This window comes from Oryctolagus cuniculus, chromosome 3, assembly GCF_051225735.1.
Source record: "Oryctolagus cuniculus isolate XC-2025 breed Fujian yellow rabbit chromosome 3, ASM5122573v1, whole genome shotgun sequence".
NCBI lineage: Eukaryota > Metazoa > Chordata > Mammalia > Lagomorpha > Leporidae > Oryctolagus > Oryctolagus cuniculus.
The window spans coordinates 8,664,670-8,688,082 of NC_142869.1; the positions used below are offsets into that span (position 1 = coordinate 8,664,670).

Here is a 23,413-nt window from a genome sequence, read left to right on the forward strand (position 1 = left end):
ACCTTTCTGTCTCTCTCTCTCTCTCTCTCTCACTGTCCACTCTGCTCTGCCTGTCAAAAAAAAAAAAAAGAAAGAAAGAAAAAGAAAAAGAAAGAAAAAGAAAGGCAGAGGTACAGAGAAAGACAGAGAGAGAGAGAGAGAGAGAGGTCTTCCATCCACTGGTTCACTCCCCAAATGGCTACAGTGTCCAGAGCTGGGCCATTCTGAAGCCAGGAGCCAGGAGCTTCTTCCCAGTTTCCCATGCAGGTGCAGGAGCCCAAGCACTAACGCCATCCCCCACTGCTTTCCCAGGTGCATTAGCAAGGAGCTGGATGGAAAGTGGAGCAGCCAGGACTCGAACTGACACCCATATGGGAGGCTGGCACTGCAGGTGGCTACCCCACTCACTATGCCACAGAGCTCACCACTCACTACACCTGAGCCTACATCTTTAAAAGGAATTTACTGTATGTCAGTTATACCTCAATGAGGTTGACTTCACAATAAATAAACAACCAACTACGTGATCAAACCATCAGTGGAACCCCCAGTTCCACTAAAAATACAATTATGCATTCTGGCTCCCATCATCTCCCCCCACCATGGTCCCCTAGATTGGTCCTTCTTCTCTGTTCTCTCCAAGGTGACTGATGTGTCTTCCAGACTTTTCTTCGAGGGTCTTTGCCGTGGCGGGGGGAGGGCTTGTGGAAAGCAGGAAAGAGTGTGGCAACCAGAGCCTTCCACCTCAGCCCGGGGCGATGAATTGAAAGTGACTGCGCCTTCTTCCCTCACCTCCCAGGCTAGCGTTTCCTTGCCGAAGAGGGAGATTACAGAAGAGAGAGCACGTGGGGCCGGCTGGGGCCAGCGCTGTGGCGTAGCGAGTGACGCCACCGTCTGCAGTGCCCGCATCCCATGTGGACGCTGATTCGAGTCCCGGCTGCTCCACTTCCAGTCCAGCTCTCTGCTATGGCCTGAGAAAACAGTGGAAGATGGCCCAAGTCCTTGGGCCCCTGCACCCCATGTGGGAGACCCGGAAGAAGCTCCTGGCTCCTGGCTTCGGATTGGCGCAGCTCCAGCCATTGCAGCCATCTGGGGAGTGAACCAGCAGGTGGAAGACCTTTCTCTCTCTGTGCCTCTCCTCTCTCTCTGTAACTCTGCCTTTCAAATACATAAATAAATCTTTAAGAGAGAGAGAGAGAGCGCGCACATGCCACCCAGGTCAGGGCGTCCGTTTCTGCCTGACTTTCCGGAGCCCGTGGCTGGACTGTCGGAAGGGAGGGTGTTGGCTGCCGTCTTTAGGTGCACCGGCAGCGGTCGCCACCGACAACACTGGTTCCTGGAGGAGGCTCTCTGGCTGCTTAGAGTCCCTGGAGTGATGCTTCCTGTCTCTGGACCCGAATTCCCCCCGGTTCGTCTAAGGAGACAGCCCTGGTGAATTTCCCACCCCTGCTTCCCATCTGCAGAGACGGACACGCTGGGTGATTCCGAGCTGGGAATGGTTTTGTCTGCTGCTTGTCCTCTCTCTGAGACACGGTGAGGTTCTCTGGGCTCCTGGCCCGTTCACTCCACGGGCCAAACAGAAAGGCAGACACTACATCTGCCCCTTCCTCCTTCCCATCAGCTGGAGTGTAAATGTGATGACAGGAGCACTAGCAGCCACCTTGGATCATGAGGTCGCACACTAATCATGGCAGGGTAGAAGAGAATGAGCCTGGTGAGTGCAGAGCTGCTGCGGAGGCCTGGATTTTCTTTTGCATACAAAAAAATCTATTTCTAAGTTTAAAAAAATTATTTATTTTGTTTGAAAGGTAGAAAGACAAAAATCTCCCATCTGCTGGTTCCCTCTCCAAAATGCCTGTGAATTCCAGGGCCAGGCCAGGCCAGAGCTTGGAGCCTGGGACTCAATCCAGGTGTCCCAAGTGGGCGGCAGGGACCCACGTAAGCCACCGCCTGCTGCCTCCCAGGATCTGCATTAGCAGGAAGCTGGAGCTGGGGGCAGAGCCAAGGCTTGAGCCCAGACGCGCCCATATAGGCGGCAGGCGTCCCAAGCAGCACTGTAACTACCGCGCCAGGCGCCCACCCCGACCTCTGATGTCCGAAGTCCCTGTGACCTGACTGCTGTTCTTGTTTTACGCAGCCAAACTAAGTAATGCAAGAACTGCCAACAGCAACTGGTTTCAGAAGACAAGTGCACCCCAAAGCTTCCCGAGAACTCAAACGAGGCAGAGCAGGCTGCCGAAACTGCTCATCTGACTTTAGGATAAAAGACGCCGTGGGGCCGGCGCTGTGGCGTAGCGGGTAAAACCCCGGCCTGCAGCGCCGGCATCCCATATGGGCACCAGTTCGAGTCCCGGCTGCTCCACTTCCGATCCAGCTCTCTGCTATGGCCTGGGAAAGCAGTGGAAGATGCCCAAGTCCTTGGGCCCCTGCACCCCCGTGGGAGACCTGGAAGAAGCTCCTGGCTCCTGGCTTCGGATCAGCCCAGCTCTGGCCGTTGCGGCCAATTGGGGAGTGAACCAGCAGATGGAAGACCTTTCTCTCTCTCTCTCTCTCTCTCTGCCTCTCCTCCCTCCGTGTAACTCTGACTTTCAAATAAATAAATAAATCTTAAAAAAAAAAAGACGCTGAAAATGGGTTCACTGAGGCCAGTTCAGTGTGTGCAGCAGCGAGGTTTGTGAATAATTTTTATTGACTCATGCTGCTTTCAAAGTCAGATCAGAGCAGCCGGGCTGTACCCGTTCGAACAGGAGTTAGACGGTTTCCGAATGGCAGTAAAACGGGTGCGATTAAACGGGCCCTCTGCTGTTCACCGCGCGCCCACAGCCCGGCCGGCAGTACAACCACTCCTGCCATCTGCTTTGCAGTTCTGTATCCTGGAGCCCGTAGACCAGAGGGTTAAAACACTGGGCAAACGCAAAGACGCTGAAAAGCACCAGGTTCAGCGCAAAGTAAAACAGCCCACACATCTTTCCCAGACCTATGAACAGCAGGGTCGGAATCACATGCAGACTGATCTGCACCAGGTGGATGAGGACCCGCCGCCTGGCTCTGATGTTGGCCCTGTTGAAATGGCCAGCCCGCTTCCCCTCGCGGTAGATCAGAGAGTAACTGATGAGAATGGCAGACAAGGGGACGAGGAGGAAGGTCATGCCCACGGCTCTGGCAGCAACGCCGTTCAAGATCACAGGGCAAAAGGGTTCGGATTTCAAAACGGCGCCCGCAGGGGAGTTGGCGCCCTCCATGAAGAATAGGCAAGCGTTCTTGAGGATGATGGTTGCCCAGGTGCCAGCTAGAATCCTGCACTTGACCGATTCCACCAAGGACAGGGACGTGAGCGGCCAGCAAATGGCCAGGCAAGCGTTGAGAGCCATCAAGGCCAGAGTGAAGAGGATGCCTTCTCCAACGCTCAGCTGTGCCCCAAACACCACCCAGCACAGCAGCAGGGGGCTGTTGGCCAGCAGGGCCCGCATCCCCTGGAAGACAACGCCCAGGCCGCAGTAGGAGGAGATGCACAGGAGGTGATGGCAGAGGAGGAGGTAGCGGACCTCCCTCCTCAGCTCCGGGCTCTGCCACACGATTGTGGTGATGACGACCGTGATGGACGTGGCACAGGAGAACGCGACCACGTACACAGAGGCCTTCACGGCTGCCTCTCGCCGCAGCCAGTCTGACACGTTGCAGTGCTCAGAAGACAAGTTCATGGTCTCCGGGGCTGGCGTGGCTCCTGTAGGGGGGAAAAAAAGAGTGGGAATGAGCATATCTGTGTGTTGATTTCGGGAATAGAAGGCACATCCTTTGGTACAGAGGATGACAATTCTGGAGAGATTGAATCAAAGAGGCCAGAGAAATGGCCTCTTCTCTTCGTTTCGGGGGAGGGGCACCCACACAACGCACTCGGACCGACAGCTCCGTTCTCAGCAAGTTGTTCAAATTCAGGCCAAGGCTGTACTGCTTACGCAGCCTTTGTTTTTGGACTTTTGATTGTGACAACTGCTACAATCCAGAGCACAAAGGACGACACTATAGAATCCAGTGGGTGGGATGGGCACTCGGGACGGTGGTTGGGACACCACCTGGACGCTCAGATCCCCTCTCCGAGTGCCTGGGTTCAAGTGCAGGCTCTGCTCCCAATCCCCGCTCCCCGCTGACCTGCACCCTGGGAGGCAGCAGTGATGGTTCAAGTAGCTGAGTCCCTGCCGCCCATGAGGGAGACCTGGATTGAGTTCCAGACTCCTGGTTTCAGCGTGGTCAGCCCTGGCTCTCGTAGGCATTTGAGGAGTGGAGCAGATGATGGAAGATCTCTCCCTCCCTTTCAAATCCATCAGTAAATAAAAGTAAATTGAGTAACCACCACACCCTTGCTAACACACACGCGAAGACGTGGGGAAGAATCCAGAAGGGAGCTGTGTGACACGTAGGGAACACATTGACTCTGCCCTGGGTTCCTTCAGTCCACTGAGATGAACAGTAATGGTGGCCATTGTGCGTGGCGTTCACCAAGAACTTTCTAAGAATCAAATGTTGTTGTCGGCACATCACTCTGGGGAGTTTTGTTTTCTGCTAAGTGGTTGTGCCGTGCACTGTTCACAGATGGGAAAAGTAAGACTTGGAGAGCCTGAGTCACTTGCTCGTGGGCTTTCGCAGTGGGTCAGGACCTGATTCGGGAGGCACCATTCCAGAGCCCACCCTCCCAGCCGCCCCAGGAGTCTGTGTCAGATGCAAGGTCAAGTGAATGCCTTCTCTGAGTTCTCCTTTGAACAGTGTCCCCTCCCCGGGCACCTGGACTCCACTGGAGAGGTATTCTTCCAGTTTTGTGAGAACTAGGAGACTGGACGTCCAGGAAGGTGTTAGAATTTTAGGATTACTGAAAGAATGTGACCACCAAGACAGTACGGCACACACAGCGGCCTCATACCACCCTCTCAAGCATAAGACATGAACCAGCAGGTGCAACATCTCTCTCAGCAATGAAGGGCAGCCCAGGAAATCACCGAACTACAGTAGCACTGTGGCTGTGAAAGTCTGCGGTGGGGATGCCGCGTGTTGTCCCCACCTGCACCCCGCCCAAGGCGATGGCCCCTGTAGTCTGCGCTGCCTCGCTCCTTCCTCGTGACTTCAAACATCACCTCCCCCGTCGAAGCATATCGCCATCTGATCAATGGGAAATCATTCTGGAGCCTGCACTGCGTCAGTAAGGGTCTGTCTCTTAAATCTGACCCCAGGCACACGGAGCAGGTATTCTGTGGCCTGGAATTGGCCTGCCAGCCAGGCGGTGGGGTGAGCAAATAGAAGAAAGAGACATGGCCGGCGCCATGGCTCACTAGGCTAATCCTCCACCTGCGGCGCCGGCACCCCGGGTTCTAGTCCCGGTCGGGGTGCCAGATTCTGTCCCGGTTGCCGCTCTTCCAGGCCAGCTCTCTGCTGTGACCCGGGAAGGCAGTGGAGGATGGCCCAAGTGCTTGGGCCCCGTATCCGCATGGGAGACCAGGAGAAGCACCTGGCTCCTGGCTTCAAATCGGTGCAGCGCGCCGGCCGCAGCAGCCATGTGGGGGGTGAACCAACAGAAGGAAGACATTTCTCTCTGTCTCTCTCTAACTCTGCCTGTCAAAAAAAAAAAAAAAAAAAAAAAAGAGAGAGAGACAAAGATAAAGGAGCCATGAAGGCCCCAGGAGGCCGCACAGCACGGGCTTTGTCCCTGGATTTTCCATCCCACGGGGGTGCTCTGCGTTTCCTGCCCGCAGAGTCTAAACCTCGAAACCCTCCCTCTGTTATCTGAGCCGGCTAACACGGATCTGTTCCGCTCTGTCCTCGGGACTTCCAGAGGCCCACCATGCCCACACACACACACACACACACCCCGCTTGGCTGGACTCCCTCCCTGGCCACCGGCTTCAGCTATAATAAAAGTTAACCCTTGCCCTGGACGTGAAGTGGCTTCAGGGAGCTGTTTGTTGTTGGGGCGGGAACTGCTTGCTTTGGTCTCCTAATGTGGCTAACACTTGCATCGACACAGCACCCTGCTTCCTCGTGGCAGTCACCCACCTTTACCGGCCCTGGAAGCACCCAACGCGTATTAATAACCAGTGAGGTGACAAGGTGCCAAAACAGTTAGCAACATCCAGGGGAAGATGAAGACGGCGATGGCATTAGACCATAATCACCGAAAAGGATCATGTGTCATTTTGCTCATTTACCAAATGAGTGAGAAAGCCGGGTTGTGTGCAGAGGAAAGAGATCCCTGCAGCCTGGCACAGTCAGAGAAGGCTTCCTGGAGGAGGTAAGGCTTGAATCATGACAGTCAGAGCAAAGGTAGGGTTGGGGGGAGGAGGGGATGAGGAGGGGGGAGGGGAGGACCAGTGCAGAGAAGACAGCAAGAGCCAAGGTAGAACCGGTTTGGTGCGTTCAGGGCGCGGTGGGTGGGTTTTGCTGCAGTGAAGGGCTTGTTTAGGGCACTCCAGATAGATGAAGGTCCCGAGGGTTAAGATTCATTTTGTAGCCCATCAGGAGCAGCTCAGGCCACAGGTTAAGCACCGACAAGAGCTACCCTGCTGTGTGCTGTGGTGATGCCCACCGGCTCTGTCTGCAGTGCTGTCTCCCACCTGGGGAAAGGTGCCCCCCAGCGCCGGTCTAGAGGATGGCTCCCTGACGGGGACTGCTGCGGGAGGGAAGCTCTGTGACCTCAGAGAGAGAGACTTACAGTGACCGGAGCAGCGGCTGCCCCCGGAGGCAGGGCCAGTGTCTGAGCTGCATTCAAAGACGATTTCCTGGGCTCTGCGGCCGCTGGCAGAGGCCAACGGGGAGAAGCAGAAACTTCCAGAAGGGCTTGTACCACCTTCACCCAAAGATCCAATATCCTCTCCCGCCGCAAAGACGCCCCCTTCTCTTCGGACGAGCCTGGCCCTCTGTCTGTTCTGAGGACTTAGGCTGCTATTCGAAAGATCAGGTCAGTCCGCAAGGCCATCTTCTGGCTCACGGTCTCCCCAGGGGAACAGGAAGGAAGGCAGGGAAGCCAGTGTTTGCTTAGCACCAGACACTCAACACAAAGCACAAGCACTCACTAGATATTAGCTGTGACAGTCGGCCATCTGGAGACAGCTCACGGAGGTGGCACGGAGAACCGGCCGAGTCGCGAAGCCTCCTGAGGTCCCTTTTGTGCCCCCCTAAGACAGAAGATGTGTGGATGCATTTTTCTCAGGCGCTGTTTCCTGGGCGGTGAATGGTTTTTTGCGTCTGAACCTGCCTCTTTTTATAAAGGGAAACTCTCCAGTGTTCTTTCCCCATCGTCTTCCTGGCCCCAAATTTTGCTCTGCAGACATGCTTGGAAGCAATCCCAGCGTCGGGCAGGCCACAGAGGTACTGCTACCTTGCTTTCATCGACTCTGTGGTGCTTTTCTAGAATATTCTGTGTAAAAGCATCTTCAGGATACTGTGCACCTGCGTCACTGCACACAATGACGTCACTGCACACCAGGTCACTAGCGGACAGGCGTGGGGACAAAAAGCCTGCCAAACCCAGAGTATAGACATTCAAGAGGCAAGTCTCGCAGAGACAGTGGCTAAGAACAGCGGTGATGAAGCGCTCTTCACTTGAGCTTGAGATAGTAAGTGTGTGTGGTTGTGACACATGACAGTAGCAATGACGCCCGTACGGACAAGGATGCAATTTGGGGACAGATCCCACTCTCCTCATCCACGAGAAGTCAGCAATACTTCCACGGAAAACGTGTGGTATGAGAAAGCTCCTCATGGCTTTCGCAATCTGTTTCACACCAACGTAAATGTAGCTTTTTGTTCCATTTTCTGGGAGCTTCTGGAAGTCTCCTTGTATGTGTTAATATAGAGACGGCTAAAAATAAAGCATAGGAGGTGCCAGGATTTCAGAAAAAGAGTGTTCAATACTAACTACCGTGGAACCACATAAAATAAATAACATGGTTCGTGACTCTTAATAGAAACCTAAATAACTTATAAGAAGTTACAGGATACTGGCTAAAGTAAACAGTCATTTGATTCTACTTGGGTGGAGTTCTCTGCATTGACACAGGACTAATCAAATTACAACAGCAACAGACTCTACAGATTTTATTCAATCAGCGGTGAATTCTGCCCACCTATGTGCCCCCAGTGGGATTTAGGTGCTGGGGTTACCCCCAGTGATTGAGACATGCCAAGTCTCTCTCCTGATTCCTGTAAGTTATCCATGGGCAGTAAACATATGCCCCCCTCTCTCTCTCAGTGTCAAAGGTCAATGTGTCATCAATAAACCACAAAGAGCAAACAGCAGTGTGTGCGCTGCTGAGTGTAGAATTCATTGCCAGGATGACTTCCCAGAATCAGAGAGGACTTTGCTTTGGTCTGTTGGCTTGTCTCTATTAAGCTCATCTTGCAGAATTTGCTTCTGAAATATGCAGAGGTTGTTTTTATATTGAAGTTGTAAAAAAAAAAAAGTGAATTTGCTTGCGTAGGATAGGACCTTAACATTATCACATTATTACAAGACAACACGCAGCACCCAAATGGCGAGTTTTGCGCGTGGCTGGTAGACAAACCACAACTCCAACATCAATGGTTTTCTTTCATTGCACAGTGAAGATGGCTGCCCCATCCCCACAAGGCAGCAGCCCAGCCCTGGCTTTAGCCATAAATCAGATGCCGTCTCGATGCAATCTTGGCAAAGCTGAACTCAGCAGACCCCATAAAGCTCTTTTGTTTGTCTCCCTCTGACTTGGCACTGGGGGGTTATCACAAAACTTTCTGTTGGGCTTACTTCTATTTCCCAAAATTAAAGTATGGTTTAACTGTAACCATTCGGACTAATCTTTTATACGCCGTGATTCATTTCATGACGAAAAAGAAATCCCTTCATATTAATATTGGCATAGTATGCATTGCTGGATTACATACTTTTATGTTTATTAGGTATCTATGCACGAAGCATATTATTCGTGATTGGACATGCCACGCAAAGCCAGCTCTCCAAATCTGAAAACTGTATGACTTTAAAGAAATCTTGTAATTGAAACTAAAAATCCATGAATCACTTGATCTTTTGTCTGCTTTAAGAACATTCACTTAGGGCCTGGCGCCGTGGCTCACTTGACTAATCCTCTGCCTGCGGCGCCGTCATCCCATATGGGCGCTGGATCTAGTCTCAGTTGCTCCTCTTCCAGTCCAGCTCTCTGCTGTGGCCCAGGAGGGCAGTGGAGAATGGCCCAAGTGCTTGGGCCCTATACCCGCAAGCAAGACCAGGAAGAAGCACTTGGCTCCTGGCTTCAGATCGGTGCAGCATGCTGGCTGTAGTGGCCATTATGGGGGTGAACCAATGGAAGGAAGACCTTTCTCTCTGTCTCTCTCTTTCTCTGTCTGTAACTCTACCTGTAAAATCAATCAATCAATAAATAAGTAAGTAAGTAAATAAGAACTTTCACTTAGGGGCTGGCCCGCACTGTGGCGTAGTAGGTTAAGCATCTGCCTGCAGTGCTGGCATCCCAAATGGGCACTGGTTCAAGTCCTAGCTATGCCATTTCTGATCCAGCTCTCTGCTAACGGCCTGGGAAAGTAGTAGAGGATGGCCCAAGTCCTTGGGCCCCTGCACCTACGTGGGAGACCTGGAAGAATCTCCTGACTCCTGGCTTCAGATCCGTCCAGCTCCAGCAATGGCAGCCAATCGGAGAATGAACCAGAGGATGGACGATCTCTCTCTCTCTAAGAACTTTCACTTAGCACAAAATTATTAACTTGAACTTGTACTTAATTATCATATGCGTGATTTCTCTCCAGTATAAGAAGTCTGTATATTTATAAAGTGACTTTGGCAGTGATATAAGTCTACCTTGCATGGCAAATTCGATTACTGTGTTGGATGGATTTGCATTTTTCCACAGCAAAATCCTCTTATACTGATATTGAAGTTTTGATTACTCTTATTAGCCTTTATATTTGTTTTTAGAATAAGCATAGAATTTTTAATTATATTTAAAGAGCAAATGGCAGGGCTGGTGCTGTGGCGCAGTGGGTTAAAGCCCTGGCCTGAAGCGCCGGCATCTCATGTGGGCACAGGTTCTAGTCCCGGCTGCTCCTCTTCCGATCCAGCTTTCTGCTATGGCCTGGGAAAGCAGTAGAAGATGGTTCAAGTCCTTGGGCCCCTGCACCCACGTGGGAGACCCAGAAGTTCCTAGCTCCTGCCTTTGGATTGGTGCAGCTCCAGCCATTGCAGCCATCTGGGGAGTGAACCAGAGGATGGAAGACCTCTCTCTCTGTCTCTACCTCTCTCTGTAACTCTGTCTTTCAAATAAATAAAATAAGCCTTATCAAAAAAAAAAAAGAGCAAATGGCTGTTTTAATACTTACCCTTGTGGTTTTTCTTAAAAATACAACCATTATACTTATCTTTTCATTTTCTAAAATTATTTGCAAATAGAAAAGATGTTATTGATGCTATTTTGCAAACATTTTCAACTATGTTTTGTATTTTTCAGAACTTACTATGTAAGTATTGATGACAAAGAAAATTACTAACTTTGAATATCCAGTGTCAGTGCTGTGGTACAGCAGGTTAAGCCTCTGCCTGCAATGTCAGCATCCCATATGGGCGCCAATTCTAGTCCTAGATGCTCCACTTCTGATCCAGCTCCCTGCCAATGCACCTGGGAAAGCAGCAGAAGATAGCCCAAGTCCTTGGGCCTCTGTCCCCACATGGGAGACCCAGAGGAAGCTCCTGGCTCCTAGCTCCAGCCTGGCCCAGCCCTGATCATTATGGCCATTTGGGAAATAAAGTAACGGATGGAAGATCTCTCTCTCTCTCTCTCTCTCTCTCTCTCTCTGTATGTGTGTGTGTGTGTGTGTGTCCCTCTCTTTCTGTAACTCTGCCTTTCAAATAAATAAATAAATATTTAAAAAAAGAAAGAACAAAAATCCCAGCCATATTATCATTAAACCATTTCTGAATGAGCAAAAATACACTAGAGTTTTGAGCTCCTGTATCCCAGTTTCCCCATTCGCACACTCACTTACAAACTCATTCCTTCAATAAGCATGTGCTGTGCACCTGCCTTGCGTCTGCACGACGCTAAAGACTGATAAAGGTTGAGCCTGCAGAGACGATGGAAAAATTCACCTCCCTGATTTTGGGGTGGGAGCACTGGTGGAGTTCATGAGAAAGATGACAACAACACAGAACAGTTAACTTCCTCCCCAAGTGTAGAAGCCCTTGGGTAGAGAAAGACGCGTTTCTTTCTTCATTCTCGGGATGAAGAGCCTGGGAGGAGACAGCTGGGGTGGATCGCAGTCCATACAGACCAGGGCTAGCAAAAAACAAAGAACAACACCCGGACGAAGCAAGGACACCACAGCGTCAGCAAGGCTTCCGGAGGGAGACAGAGCGGAGGAGGCCCCTCAGAAACAGCCTCTGCCCAGGGACCGGCCTGAGAGTGGGAAGTGGGAGCAAACATGACGAAGGACAGCGCGGAGATGACCCCTGCGGGTGACGAAAGTGCGCATGTGGGAAGGGCCCAGTCAGCTAAACCTAGGTGCTGGCCAACTTCAGGACTTGACCCAAACGGCTACGAGGTTTTCAAAGCCATCAGGATGCAAGGTCAGTCACCGCGGGGATTCTCATTCTAACTGGATGGGTCCAGATGACAACACAGAGGCAGGTTGCAAGGCCTCCTGGGAAGGCAAGGTAGACCTTAGGTAAGAGGACTACCTAAATCCCATGGTATTCCCCAAGTAAATCAGGGGCGGGGCACCCTGGCACAGTGAGAGTTGCTCCGTTTCTCAAAGAAACTTCCAATAAAACCAAAGTTCCTGCCTTCCTCTCTCAACACGTAGTTGGTCGCCTGAGCCATTCCCTTCCATGGAGTCAGGTCCACATAAATCAACTAAGACGGTGGAATTCTTGGGTACAGCAAACTGCCAGAGACTCAAGCTCATCTCACACTACTATTGCCTATTTTTTGTAATTGGAGCACCTACCGTTAGTTTCCGATTTTCACCCTGCCCTAACTGAATGTGTTTGATTGACACTGAGCCTAAGTCTTGACTTTTGCATCAGTGTCCTCAAAACATTGACTGGAGATCACACAAGGCCATTCGCTCTTTCAGAGTTTACCATGTAAATCCCCACCTGGACCCCTGGAACAGGTGACCTGGTCAGAAAGCAAGCACACCCATCAGAGAGAACATGATCCACAGTATCAGAGGGCAAGTGGCCTACGCACACAGGCCCACAGGCAATGAACGAGATGGCCCAGAGTGAGTGGGACAAGAGTAGGGGCTTCAGCTTGTGCGACAAAAGCTGTAAGAAGCTTTGTAAGCTGAGAGGGAGGTACTGCTTCTAGGAGACCCTCCTGGAAACAATACACCCGATCCTGAGCCGATCATTTGCTGGCGAGGCCAAGGTGCCTGTTTACGTAACATCAGGATGTAACCAATCTGATCCCAGAAACATAATCCATTGAAATCATTCAGCACATTGTGTAGTTTGACAAATACAGAAGGTACCGGAAAAACAGATGAAAATAGAAAGGTCTTCTAGAAGCCATGGAAAGCAAAGAGCAAGAACTCATCAATTCATCCCCAACACCTAAGAGGCAAAGGAGGTCTTGATTAGCATAATCTCCTAATCCACTTGACACTTGAGGTTTGGTGAAGCTGCCACGGTATTATTTTACTCAGTGAGTACCTACTGCGTGCCGGCACCAGCAAAGTGCCTGCAGTTAAGTGGGGAAATGAGGCAGAATCCGTTCCCTTGTAGTGTTACAGTCGAGGAAGGACAGACATGGAAACAAATTGTGTGAATGTGAGTTAAAGGCTTGAATGAAGATGCTGTCAGAACTCGGGGAAGGAATCCGGCCCTCACAGAGGGTCAGAGAAGACCTGCAGACAATGACCTTGAAAAACAAGGACTCCTCCATCCAGCCAGCCAGCCCTCCATTCATTCGTAAAGCACGTGTGGTTTTTTGTACATTTGCTTGTTCCAGATGCCATGGACACAACACAAAACACTGCCAAGGTCCTTCTCTCTTCTGGGGGAGCGCGGGGGTCGGAGAGATTACCAAGAGGAACACAGGTGGTTCCTTAAGACCACCCAGCCGACCCACTGACCTCACTCCTCTCCCACAGTATAATTTCCTCCTGAGTCGAGGCCGCCTTGACTGCTCCACCTGCAACATACTCGCTTTTTTGGTAAGCATAGCTCACATCACGACACCAGAATGCCCATTCACTGACTACCGTCACAGAGGAGTGACATGGTCAGACCACAAAAGAAGTTTCTGGAAAGGTAGAGCCAAGAGGCAGTTTCTTTTTTTTTTTTTTTTTTTTTGTTTTTGTTTTTGTTTTTGTTTTGACAGGCAGAGTGGACAGTGAGAGAGAGACACAGAGAAAGGTCTTCCTTTACCGTTGGTTCACCCTCCAATGGCCGCCGCGGCCGGCGCACTGCGCTGATCCGAAGCCAGGAGCCAGGTGCTTCTCCTGGTCTCCCGTGCGGGTGCAGGGCCCAAGCACCTGGGCCATCCTCCACTGCACTCCTGGGCCACAGCAGAGAGCTGGCCTGGAAGAGGGGCAACCGGGACAGAATCCGGCGCCCCGACTGGGACTAGAACCCAGTGTGCTGGCGCCGCTAGGTGGAGGATTAGCCTAGTGAGCCGCGGCGCCGGCCAAGAGGCAGTTTCAAGCAGCAATCAGCATGTGAATCGTGAGACATCCTTACCTTACTGTGCCAGTGGGGTCTTTGCTACCAGGACAGCGATGAGCTCTCCTCTCCAGGAACAGTAGGTGGAAAAGAACAGCTCGAGTCTCTTTGTGAATTCTGGGAAGAACTTCCAATCCCCGACATCTGACGGCGGTGAACCAAGGCTCAGGCCCCACCTGTCTGCTTCCCAGGATGCACAGCCTCCAGCCCCGGGGACCTCTGGAGCAGCCCCTGCTGCCTGTGTCGCTCTGTGACTCTGGGGACGGAGAGGCGCCGTGAGGCTGAGGCTAAGGACGCTCTGTGCAGCCACTTCCTGAAACGGCCCTCCGCGCCTTCTCGGAAGGAAGTAGAGGGCTCTGGGCTAGCGCCTCTCTGAGGTCCCCCTGCGAGGAGGCACGCTCTGTGGGGTTCGGAGCCACTTCTCGGTGTGTAAAGACGAGAAAGGAGAGTGTCTACAGAAAAAAATCTTCTTCACCCTAGAATGGGGAGACTTCAAAAATGTGTGGAATAAAAGGGAATTAAAAGGTCATGCAAACTGTCCATGAACTTCTAGAAGTCTCCTCACTAAGGGGCACGTTTGGGCCCCTGGAACCAGTGGTGGTCGAGCAGACCAGCCTCCGAGACTCAGATCACACACCCCGGAAACCTGTCATTCCTGTTTGCTGACTTACTGCTAACTGTACACAACAGTTACACACCAACTTCTCCTCGTATGTATAACCTTCATTTGTCCTTGAAGTTATTTAGTTAATACAAGAATACTTTAAAAAGTTTATAGCAAATGGAATTTAAAGATGTTTATGGTGGGGCTGGCGCTGTGGTGTAGCAGGTAAAGCCACCGCCTGCAGTGCCGGCATCCCAAACGAATGCTGGTTCAAGTCCTGGCTGCCCCACCTGCCATCCAGCTCTCTGCTATGGTCTAGGAAAGCAGTAGAAGATGGCCCAAGTCCTTAGGTATCTGCACCTGCATGGGAGACCCAGGAGAAGCTCCTGGCTCCCAGCTTCAGATTGGCACAGCTCCAGCTGTTGCGGCCAACTGGAGAGTGAACCAGAAGATGGAAGACCTCTCTCTCTCTCTCTCTCTCTCTGTGTGTGTGTCTCCCTCTCTCTCTCTGTGTAACTCCCACTTTCAAATAAATAAATAAATCTTTTTTTAAAAAAAAGGTGCTTATGTTAACATTTTTTATTTATTTGAGAGAGAAAAAAGTGCACTCATGCACAGGTTCACTCCCGAAATGCTGGCAATGACCCCTACTGGCCAGACCGTGGTCAAAGCTGGGATCTGGAAACTCAGTGGGGGTCTCCTTCAAGGGTGGCAGGACCCCAACTACCTGAGCCATCACTGCTGTGCCTTCCAGGGGCCGCATTAGCAGGAGGCTGGCATCAGGAGCCAGAGCTGGGTATCAGACCAAGCACTCTACAGGGGGCACAGGCCTCTTACCAACCAGGCCAATCCCCAAATAAGTTTAGTTTGGTGCAAAAAAAAAAAGAAAATCTGAAACCCTTGTATAGTTCCCTCCTAATATCTCCTAATATGCACTATCCATGGCTTTCTGAAGACCCTGTATATGTGTTTGTTGTCAAAATGTGAAATACAAAGTTGGGAGGGGGGCGGTGCTGAGGCATAGTAGGTAAAGCCGCCATCAGCTATGTTGCCACTTCAAGAGGAGCCAGCTCTTGGATGACACACATTTCAAAAGGCAAGAAAGGAGAGAAAAAAGAAATTAAAGAATTAGAGAGATAGGCCGGCGCCGCGGCTCACTAGGCTAATCCTCTGCCTATGGCACCGGCACACTGGGTTCTAGTCCCGGTCAGGGTGCCGGATTCTGTCCTGGTTGCCCCTCTTCCAGGCCAGCTCTCTGCTATGGCCCAGGAGTGCAGTGGAGGATGGCCCAAGTGCTTGGGCCCTGCATCCGCATGGGAGACCAGGAGAAGCACCTGGCTCCTGGCTTCGCTGTGGCACTAACCGCAGTGCGCCGGCTGCGGCGGCCATTGGAGGGTGAACCAACGGCAAAGGAAAACCTTTCTCTCTGTCTCTCTCTTTCACTGTCCACTCTGCCTGTAAAAAAAAATAATAATAATAAAAAAGAATTAGAGAGATAGTTAATTTTGTGAGCTACTTAAACTCAGCGCCAAAACCTGTGCTTTTTCTGGAGTTTCTAGTTATATGGACCAATTAATTTGTTGAAGAGAGTTTATTTATTTTTTAGGTTTTTATAAAAAGATTTATTTATTATTTATTTGAAAGTCAGAGTTACACAGAGAGAGGAGAGGTAGAGAGGGGGGCAGTCTTCCACCTGCTGGTTCACTCCCCAATTGGCTGCAACAGCCGGAGCTGGGCCAGTCTGAAGCCAGGAGCCAGGAGCTTCTTCCAGGTCTCCCACATGAGTGCAGGGGCTCAAGGACTTGGACCATCTTGCACTGCTTTCCCAGGCCATAGCAGAGAGCTGGATTGGAAGTGGAGCAGCCAGCGCCCATTATGGGATGCCAGCTCTGTAGGCAGCAGCGTTACCCACTACGCCACAGTGCCGGCCCCATGAAGAGAGTTTAAATTGAATTTCTATTCCTTATAACTAAATATGTCCCAAGTAACTCATGTTAGAGGCCTTTATAAAAATGGTGGCTCCATTTCATCCTCTCTCCTTCTCTCTCTCTCTCTCTCTGTCTCTGTCTCTGTCTCTCTCACACACCTCTCAGCATAAGAGAAGATAAAGAAAATTATGTGTAAATCTGTTCATATCAATTAGTTTGGGATTGGGATTATGCAAGAAGGGGCAAATTAAAAACTTTTTAATATTAATTTATTTTAAAGTTTTTGATGGTAAAATAAAAAATAAAATCTGAGTAGTCATGACTCAGTAACTCACATCATCCCAATGTAATTCCATTGTCATGACATTCTGGAAAAGAATCCAGGGGTTGGCAGGAGTGGGGTTGAGGGAATAGGGTACCAGGGAACTTCTGTGTTTGACAGAGATCATCCTGTCTTCATTGTGGGGGTGACTGCACCGCTGTCAACAGTTTGTCAAAATGCAGAGGACTAAATGGCCAACGGGTAATGTTTTATCTGTGTGGAAATTACACCTCAGTAAATATAATCCTTAAAAAATAAACAGGATCCCTTTGCATCTCTTCCCTCCAAATAGAAAACACACACAGTAGAGGCCAGCGTTGAGGTGCAGCGGGTTAAGCTGAGCCTGTGACACTAGTATCCCATATGGGTGCTGTGGGGAGCAACTCGGACTAGACTAAGTTACTGGAATTAAGACTTATTCTATGCATCTGCTCTCCCACAATATGGCGCTGAGAAGGGGGTAACAACTTCTACGCAGCTGCCTCTCGCCAACTTGAGTGATGACCTGCAGGAGCTGATCCTGCTGATTGGAGGAGAGCAGCGTACTCGGCGTGTGGGTAGCAGAGTTGGGATTGGTGGAAGAGGACTATAAAGGAGGAGAGAGACGGCATGCACCAGGAACATCTAAGGGGAACACCTGTGCAGCCCCCAGAAAGCGGTGTCCCGCTCCCCCGCGGAAGTGGGGAATGTGGCAGGGGGAACCGCCCTTCCACGGAGGTGGAAGGGACGGTAGCCAACCCGGGAAGAACCAGCAGCAAACCCGGGGAGGGCCGAGCAGACAAAAGAACAGCGCAGGGTCCTGTGTCGTTCCTCCACGAAGACGGGGAGCGACAGGTGCCTGTTTGGGTCCCGGCTGCTCGACTGCTGATCCAGCTCCATCCTAACGCACCTGAGAAAGCAGGAGAAGATGGCCGGGTTCTTGGGCCTCTCTTTCCCGTAGGGGAGACCCAGCTGGAGTTCAGGCTCCTGGCTTCTGCCTAACCCAGCCCTGGCTGTTGCAACCATTTGGGGAGTGAACAAGTGTGTGGAAGATCTCTATTTCTTTGTAACTCTGCCTTTCAACTAAATAAATAAATCTTTAAAAAATACAGTAAAAAATTTTAAAAGAAATTTGAGGATATTTCCATAAAAGGGCAGAAAAGCCTTCAGAAACAACTTCTTCCACTTTTCCAAAACATGATGAAGCTCTGAGAAATATTCACACATCACAGCTTTGTAAACACACCGAAGGGGCTGAGCCTTGCTGAGAGGGTCTCCCCTACTCTCCCTCTCTGGTTGTGTGTGTGTGTGTGTGTTGCTTATTACAGATTTATTTATTTAGTTGAAAGTCAGAGTTACACAGAGAGAAGAAGAAGAAGAAGAAGAAGAAGAAGAAGAAGAAGAAGAAGAAGAAGAAGAAGAAGAAAGAGAGAGAGAGAGAGATCTTCCATCTACCAGTTCATTACCCAAATGGCTGCAATGGCCAGAGCTGGACCAGACTGAAACCAGGAGTCAGGAACTTCTTCAGAGTCTCCCACATGGCTAGCAGGGGCCCAAGGACTTGGGCCATCTTCCACTGCTTTCCCAGGCTCATTAGCAGGGAGCAGGATCAGAAGTGGAGCAGCCAGACCTTGAGCACATATGGGATGTCCCCTATGCTAGAGTGTCAGCCCCTCATGTGGTTTTTAAAGCAAGCAGCCCCATGGCAACTGGGAGGAAGTTTTGTTTCAAGGGTTTTCTCTTCCTCTCTGAGCAAATGCTGTGGGCAGCTGCGGGTAAAGCAGAAGAGATAAAAATGGATCCAGTCTGCTCCTCCCAGAAGTGAGGATGGCGGGATCTGTGCCTGCCCACGCTCCGTCTGAGCGCTTCCGCGCCCCCTCCTCATGTGTGCTCCTTCCCAGCAGTCAGCATCCACTTCTCTTGGGTGCGGGACAGCACTCAAGGGTGCTGGGGTGCAGTCCCTGCTGCACTTGGTAAACCAGATGCTCCTGGGAAGAATTCCCTCTCCCCTGGGGCAGCCCTTAGCCAAGGACTGGCAGACACGGGGGTATAAAGACCTCAGCTCCCTTGCTGCTGATGAGAACAGTCCCCAGGTGGAGTTTATACCGGAGTTCCGCTCACATGCACTGGGTGGGGGCTGAGCCCCAGTGCACATTCTGATGCATCAGGTCTGGGAGTCTCCAGCTCCAATAAGCCCAGATGAAGCCGATGCTGCCCATCTACAGATCCCACTGGGAGAGCAGGCGTCAGTTTTCCTTCCAGAGTTCCTGCAGGATCCAGCCACAGACAACAGGCTTCTGTGTCTCTCTGTCTACTAGGGAGAGCGTCAATGACCCCGGAGCAGCCTGGGTAAGACGCGGTTCTGCAGGCAGGCCATGCAAGGACTCTTGTTTCCAGAGGTCCCAGGAGCACCTAGGATGTAGGAATCCAGATGGCGTCCTTGTGAAGGAATTGTGTTAGTGGCTGAAAGGCTGCAGAGACCGCCAACGACTGGGAGGCGAGGCTCTGCAGGTGTCGTGAGCGGTGCTGCTGTACATCTAGCTGAGAAGCGAGATGGATGTCGGCCACGTCAAAAACGAATGGGGGCCGGCGCCGCGGCTCACTAGGCTAATCCTCCGCCTTGCGGCGCCGGCACACCGGATTCTGTCCTGGTTGCCCCTCTTCCAGGCCAGCTCTCTGCTGTGGCCAGGGAGTGCAGTGGAGGATGGCCCAAGTGCTTGGGCCCTGCACCCCATGGGAGACCAGGAGAAGCACCTGGCTCCTGGCTTCGGATCAGCGCCGTGCGCCGGCCGAAGCGCAGCGGCCATTGGAGGGTGAACCAATGGCAAAGGAAGACCTTTCTCTCTGTCTTTCTCTCTCTCACTGTCCACTCTGCCTGTCAAAAAAAAAAAAAAAAAAAAAAAAAAGGCTGTCAATCACTAGAAATCTGCCTTGGGTCAAGCAGGGCTGTTTATTTTCATTGGCTCTCCTTGAAACAACCTACAAGAAAGAATTGAGGGGCTGGCGCTGTGGCGCAATGGGTTAACACCCTGGTCTGAAGCGCCAGCATCCCATATGGGCGCCGGTTCAAGTCCCGGCTACTTCACCTCCAATCCAGCTCTCTGCTGTGGCCTGGGAAAGCAATAGAAGATGGCCTAAGTCCTTGGGCCCCTGCACCCACATGGGAGACTTGGAAGCTGCTGGCTCCTGGCTTCAGATCGGCACAGCTCCAGGCTTTGCAGCCAATTAGGGAGTGAACCATGGAAGACCTCTCTCTCTCTCTCTCTCTCTCTCTCTCTCACTTTCTCTTTCTCTCTCTGCTTCTCCTCTCTCTGTGTAACTCTGACTTTCAAATAAATAAAATAAAATTAAAAAAAAAGAATTCAATGCCCACGGCCACGTAGTTACTCATTTCAAATGCATTGCTCTAGTCCCAATGTCTGTGTCCCTCTCAAATCCATCTGTTAAATCTTAGGAGGCAGGGCATTTGGGAGGTGATTAGCCATGAGGATGGAGCCCTCAGGAACGCAATTAGTGCTCTTGTAAGAGAGGCCTGAGGGAGCCCCGTTGTCCCTTCTGCCTCGAGAGGTTAAAGTGAGAAGTCTGCCGTCTGTGAGGACAAAGCCCTCGCCAGACACTGGATCCCCAGGACCTTGACCGTGAACGTGCTGGCCTCCCTGAGCTAGGAGAAACAGATTCTGTTGCCGATGAGCCCCGGTTGGTGCATTTTGTTAACAGAAGCCCAAGCAGCCCAAAATAAGTACCCAAGAGGCTTGCAGCTTTCAGAGTGAATGCCTGCGTCCCCACTTCTCCCTGCTAGGAAATCTGGCCTCCTTCCCACCCCTTTCTTCCACGCAAGCACATGTGTTCTGGCGGCTCCACAAAGCCTGCAAGGCCCAGAGCCCCAGAGGGCTGTTCCTGCAGGCGGGCTGTGACATGCCTGGCTGGTGCCAGTTCCCTCAAATAGTTCCACCCAGTACCCAGAAGGAACAAAACCGTCAGCAGGGCTGTGGATGGCCCTCTGCAGATCTCACGCAAATCCACCTCCTGCTCCACCTGCCTATCCCCACCCCTCCCTCCTCACCGTGCCTGGCTTTTCTTCCCAGCCACTGAAAACCGCTCGGCTCCTGGCCTTGAGGCTCCTCCAGCTTGACCTCAGGACTGCCGTTGGGACCCAGTGCGGGCTTTCGCCGCCCCCTTTCCCTCTGGGGGTTCTGGCCAGAGATACGGGGCTCTCCATCAGGTCTCAGAGATGGCTTCCTACCTGGGGCAGGGGGTGGGGAAAATGGAAGAAACAGGAATAAGGTATTAAACATTGATGACACCCTGAAATCTATCACACACCTGACGATGCCCAATGCACTAGGGGATCCAAAACTGAGCTGGCCGTAATCTCCAGTAAGAGGACAGGGGACAGGGGACACAACAAAGCAGTGACTTTGCTAGTACAGGACCCCAGCTGCTGTGCGTGTTCCTCTGAGAGCTCAGGTGATAGGTACCAAATTCAGTATTAGGAGGAGAGGGACCGGCACTGTGGCATAGCTGGTAAAGCTGCTGCCTGCAGTGCCAGCATCCTATATGGGTGCCGGTTCAAGTCCCGGCTGCTCCTCTTCCAATCCGGCTGTTGCGGCCATCTAGGGAGTGAGCCAGCAGATTGAAGATCTCTCTCTCTCTCTCTCTCTCTCTCTGCACCTGCCTTTTGAATAAATAAATCTTAAAAAAAAAGTGTTAGGAGTGGGGAGAATCCTGGGCCAGAGGAAGGATAGGGTTGCCAGACTTAGCCCATTAACTGTTCGGTTTGAGTTTCAGACAAAGAACAAATACTTTCTTCATGTAACAATGTCCGGTGCAGCATTCGAGGCACACTCCCACTAACACATGTCTGTGTTGCCTGAAATACACATTTACCTGGGTGCTCTGTGTCTTATCTGCTGCATCTGGGAGAAGTATCCCCAGGGGAGTGGTACCCTCAGCCCGTCATCCGCCCTGCAGAGGGAGCAGGCTGGCCCTCCGCGGCCCAGACCACCCTTCCCCCACTTCACCCTACTTCTCTGTGGTTGCCTCTGGGCCTGCTGGGTCTCCTGACTTCCGGGAAACCACAGTTCCACCCACCCTCCGTGGCTGGGCCGTCCGTTCTGGTAGCACACAGTTTCTCTCGCACACTTGGTGCTCTCCTCCAAGGAGATGTTGGTGGGGCCCAAGGGCCAGCAGCACCGGAACCACAGCCGCTGAATCAGGCTCTGTGTCTTAACAAGACGGCAGCTGACGGGCTCATCAGAACCAGAGAAGCACAGCTCTGTGGTAGGAGGGTGCTAATTTCCCTTGAATTCCGAAGGTTGGAAGAAAGTAAGTTCTCGCTTCTCAGACTTGAGGGAAGAGAGCACCACCTCTCCTCACCTCTCCCGGTGTGCCCCGGAAGTGACTACTTTTATTGCCAGGTCATTTCACAGGTGCCCAAAGCCTGCCAGGAAGAGGAGGGGAGAGGAAGAGAAGGGCTCGTTTGATAAACTGCTCGCTTGGGCTCCGTTCCACTCCCTTACCCCAAGACTACCAAGTCAGAATCTTCAGGGATGGGGCCCAGGAAGCTGTGTTTTCACAAACATCTGCAGTGGTTTTGATTCAAATAAAGTCTGGGTGCATTTTTTAATTATGTATTTATTTGAGAAGAAGAAAGATATACACGACAGAGATAGGGAGCAATGGAGATGATAAAAATAGAGATAGAGAAATAGAGCCATAGAGATGATGGAGACAGAGATGATACAGAGCGAGACAGGGATAAGATGATGGAGATACAGAGAAAGTGCCCAACTATTGGTTCATTCCCCCAAATGCCTGCAATGGCTGGGCCTGGGCCAGGATGAAGCCGGGAGCTGGGAACTTAGTCCAGGTCTCCGACGGGGGTGGCAGAAATCCAGTCACTGAAGTCATCACTCCCGGGATGAGCATTACTAGGAGCTAGACTGAGATGCCAGAGGTGGGGATCTAATCCAGCCACCCTGGAGTGGGACGTGGACTGAGCCAAATGCTGGCCCCAGAGCACATGTATAGCATAAGAAAATGACTCTTTAACTCTAGCATGGAAAAATGAGGTGCTGGGCATGACTGGCTCCCAAACTTCTCCCTGCTCCCTGGATCGCACGAACACCAGCAGCGAATGGCACACGGCTGCCAGGGAAGATGTGCTGTTGGAGGAAAACCGTGCAGAGGGGGGCTTCCTGGCAGGGCAGGTGCACACACGAACACACAGTGCATCCCACAGTGGGGGCACAGGAATTCTCATCAGCCTTATGACTGCTCGTGGGGCGGTGCACATCAGTTACAGAGAGACCAAGCAAGGGAGCTGCCCAAGTTCATGGGATGTATGCGATGAAAAGGCTATGCGTGGGTTTCAAGTTTTACACCAAAATAAGGTTTGACTTTTTAAAATATTTATTTATTTATTTTCATCTTATTTAAAAGACAATGAAACAAAGGCAGACAGAGAGATCTCCCATCTGCTAATTCACTTCCCAAATGACCATAACAGCCAGGGCTGGGACAGGCCAAAGCCAGGAGCCTGGGATGCAATCCAGATCTCCCATGTGAGTGTCAGGGGACAAAGTACTTGAACTACCACCTACTGTTTCCTCACAAGGAGTAACAAGAAGCTGCATTGGAAGTGGAGGAGTCAGGCCTCAACCCAGGCACTCCAATATGGGATGTGGGTGTCCCACGTGGTATCTTAACCCCTGTGCCAAACTCCCACATCTAAATTTATATTTTAATTCCACTTTCCCAGGAACTTTTTGTAGTACTCTCAAATGCGTGGGCACATACATACACACACACACACACACACACACACTTGCCTAACACTTCATAGAATATTATATTGTAAATGTTCTCTTTGCTAAGTTGTCCCTTTAATTTTGATACAAATATGAATT

The 23,413-nt window shown here is 51.3% G+C and overlaps 2 protein-coding genes across 6 annotated transcripts in view; one reads left to right on the top strand and one right to left on the bottom strand.

The window, feature by feature from the left end:
• The window catches only part of SP110 (SP110 nuclear body protein), a 47,866-nt gene extending 37,569 nt beyond the window's left edge, over positions 1-10,297 (top strand). For 2 of the 4 annotated variants that reach the window (XM_051849077.3, XM_070070084.2), the window contains exon 9: positions 2,117-2,599. In XM_051849077.3, coding sequence (XP_051705037.3) covers positions 2,117-2,232 — 116 coding nt within the window. In that variant the 3' untranslated portion in view covers positions 2,233-2,599. Of the gene's footprint in view, positions 1-778; positions 1,171-2,116; positions 2,600-10,071 lie in introns of those variants that run through there. The other 2 variants (XM_089329768.1, XM_051849078.3) reach the window with 2 other exon arrangements.
• Positions 2,649-13,975, bottom strand: LOC100341342 (uncharacterized). Of its 2 annotated transcripts, none has more exons than XM_008259283.5 (2): positions 13,691-13,975; positions 2,649-3,703 (listed from the first exon to the last, which is right to left on the bottom strand). In XM_008259283.5, the coding sequence occupies exon 2, from the start codon at positions 3,678-3,680 to the stop codon at positions 2,766-2,768; it is 915 nt and encodes a 304-aa protein (XP_008257505.1). In that variant the 5' UTR covers positions 3,681-3,703; positions 13,691-13,975; the 3' UTR covers positions 2,649-2,765. The 2 variants fall into 2 exon arrangements, with proteins under 2 accessions (XP_008257505.1, XP_008257507.1); XM_008259285.5 differs by lacking the exon at positions 13,691-13,975 and adding an exon at positions 6,677-7,254.
• Positions 13,976-23,413: the final 9,438 nt, after the last annotated feature.

Bases quoted from the DNA above. Each gene is read 5' to 3' on its own strand.
- LOC100341342 (XM_008259283.5), bottom strand. From the start codon at position 3,680: ATGAACTTGTCTTCTGAGCACTGCAACGTGTCAGACTGGCTGCGGCGA.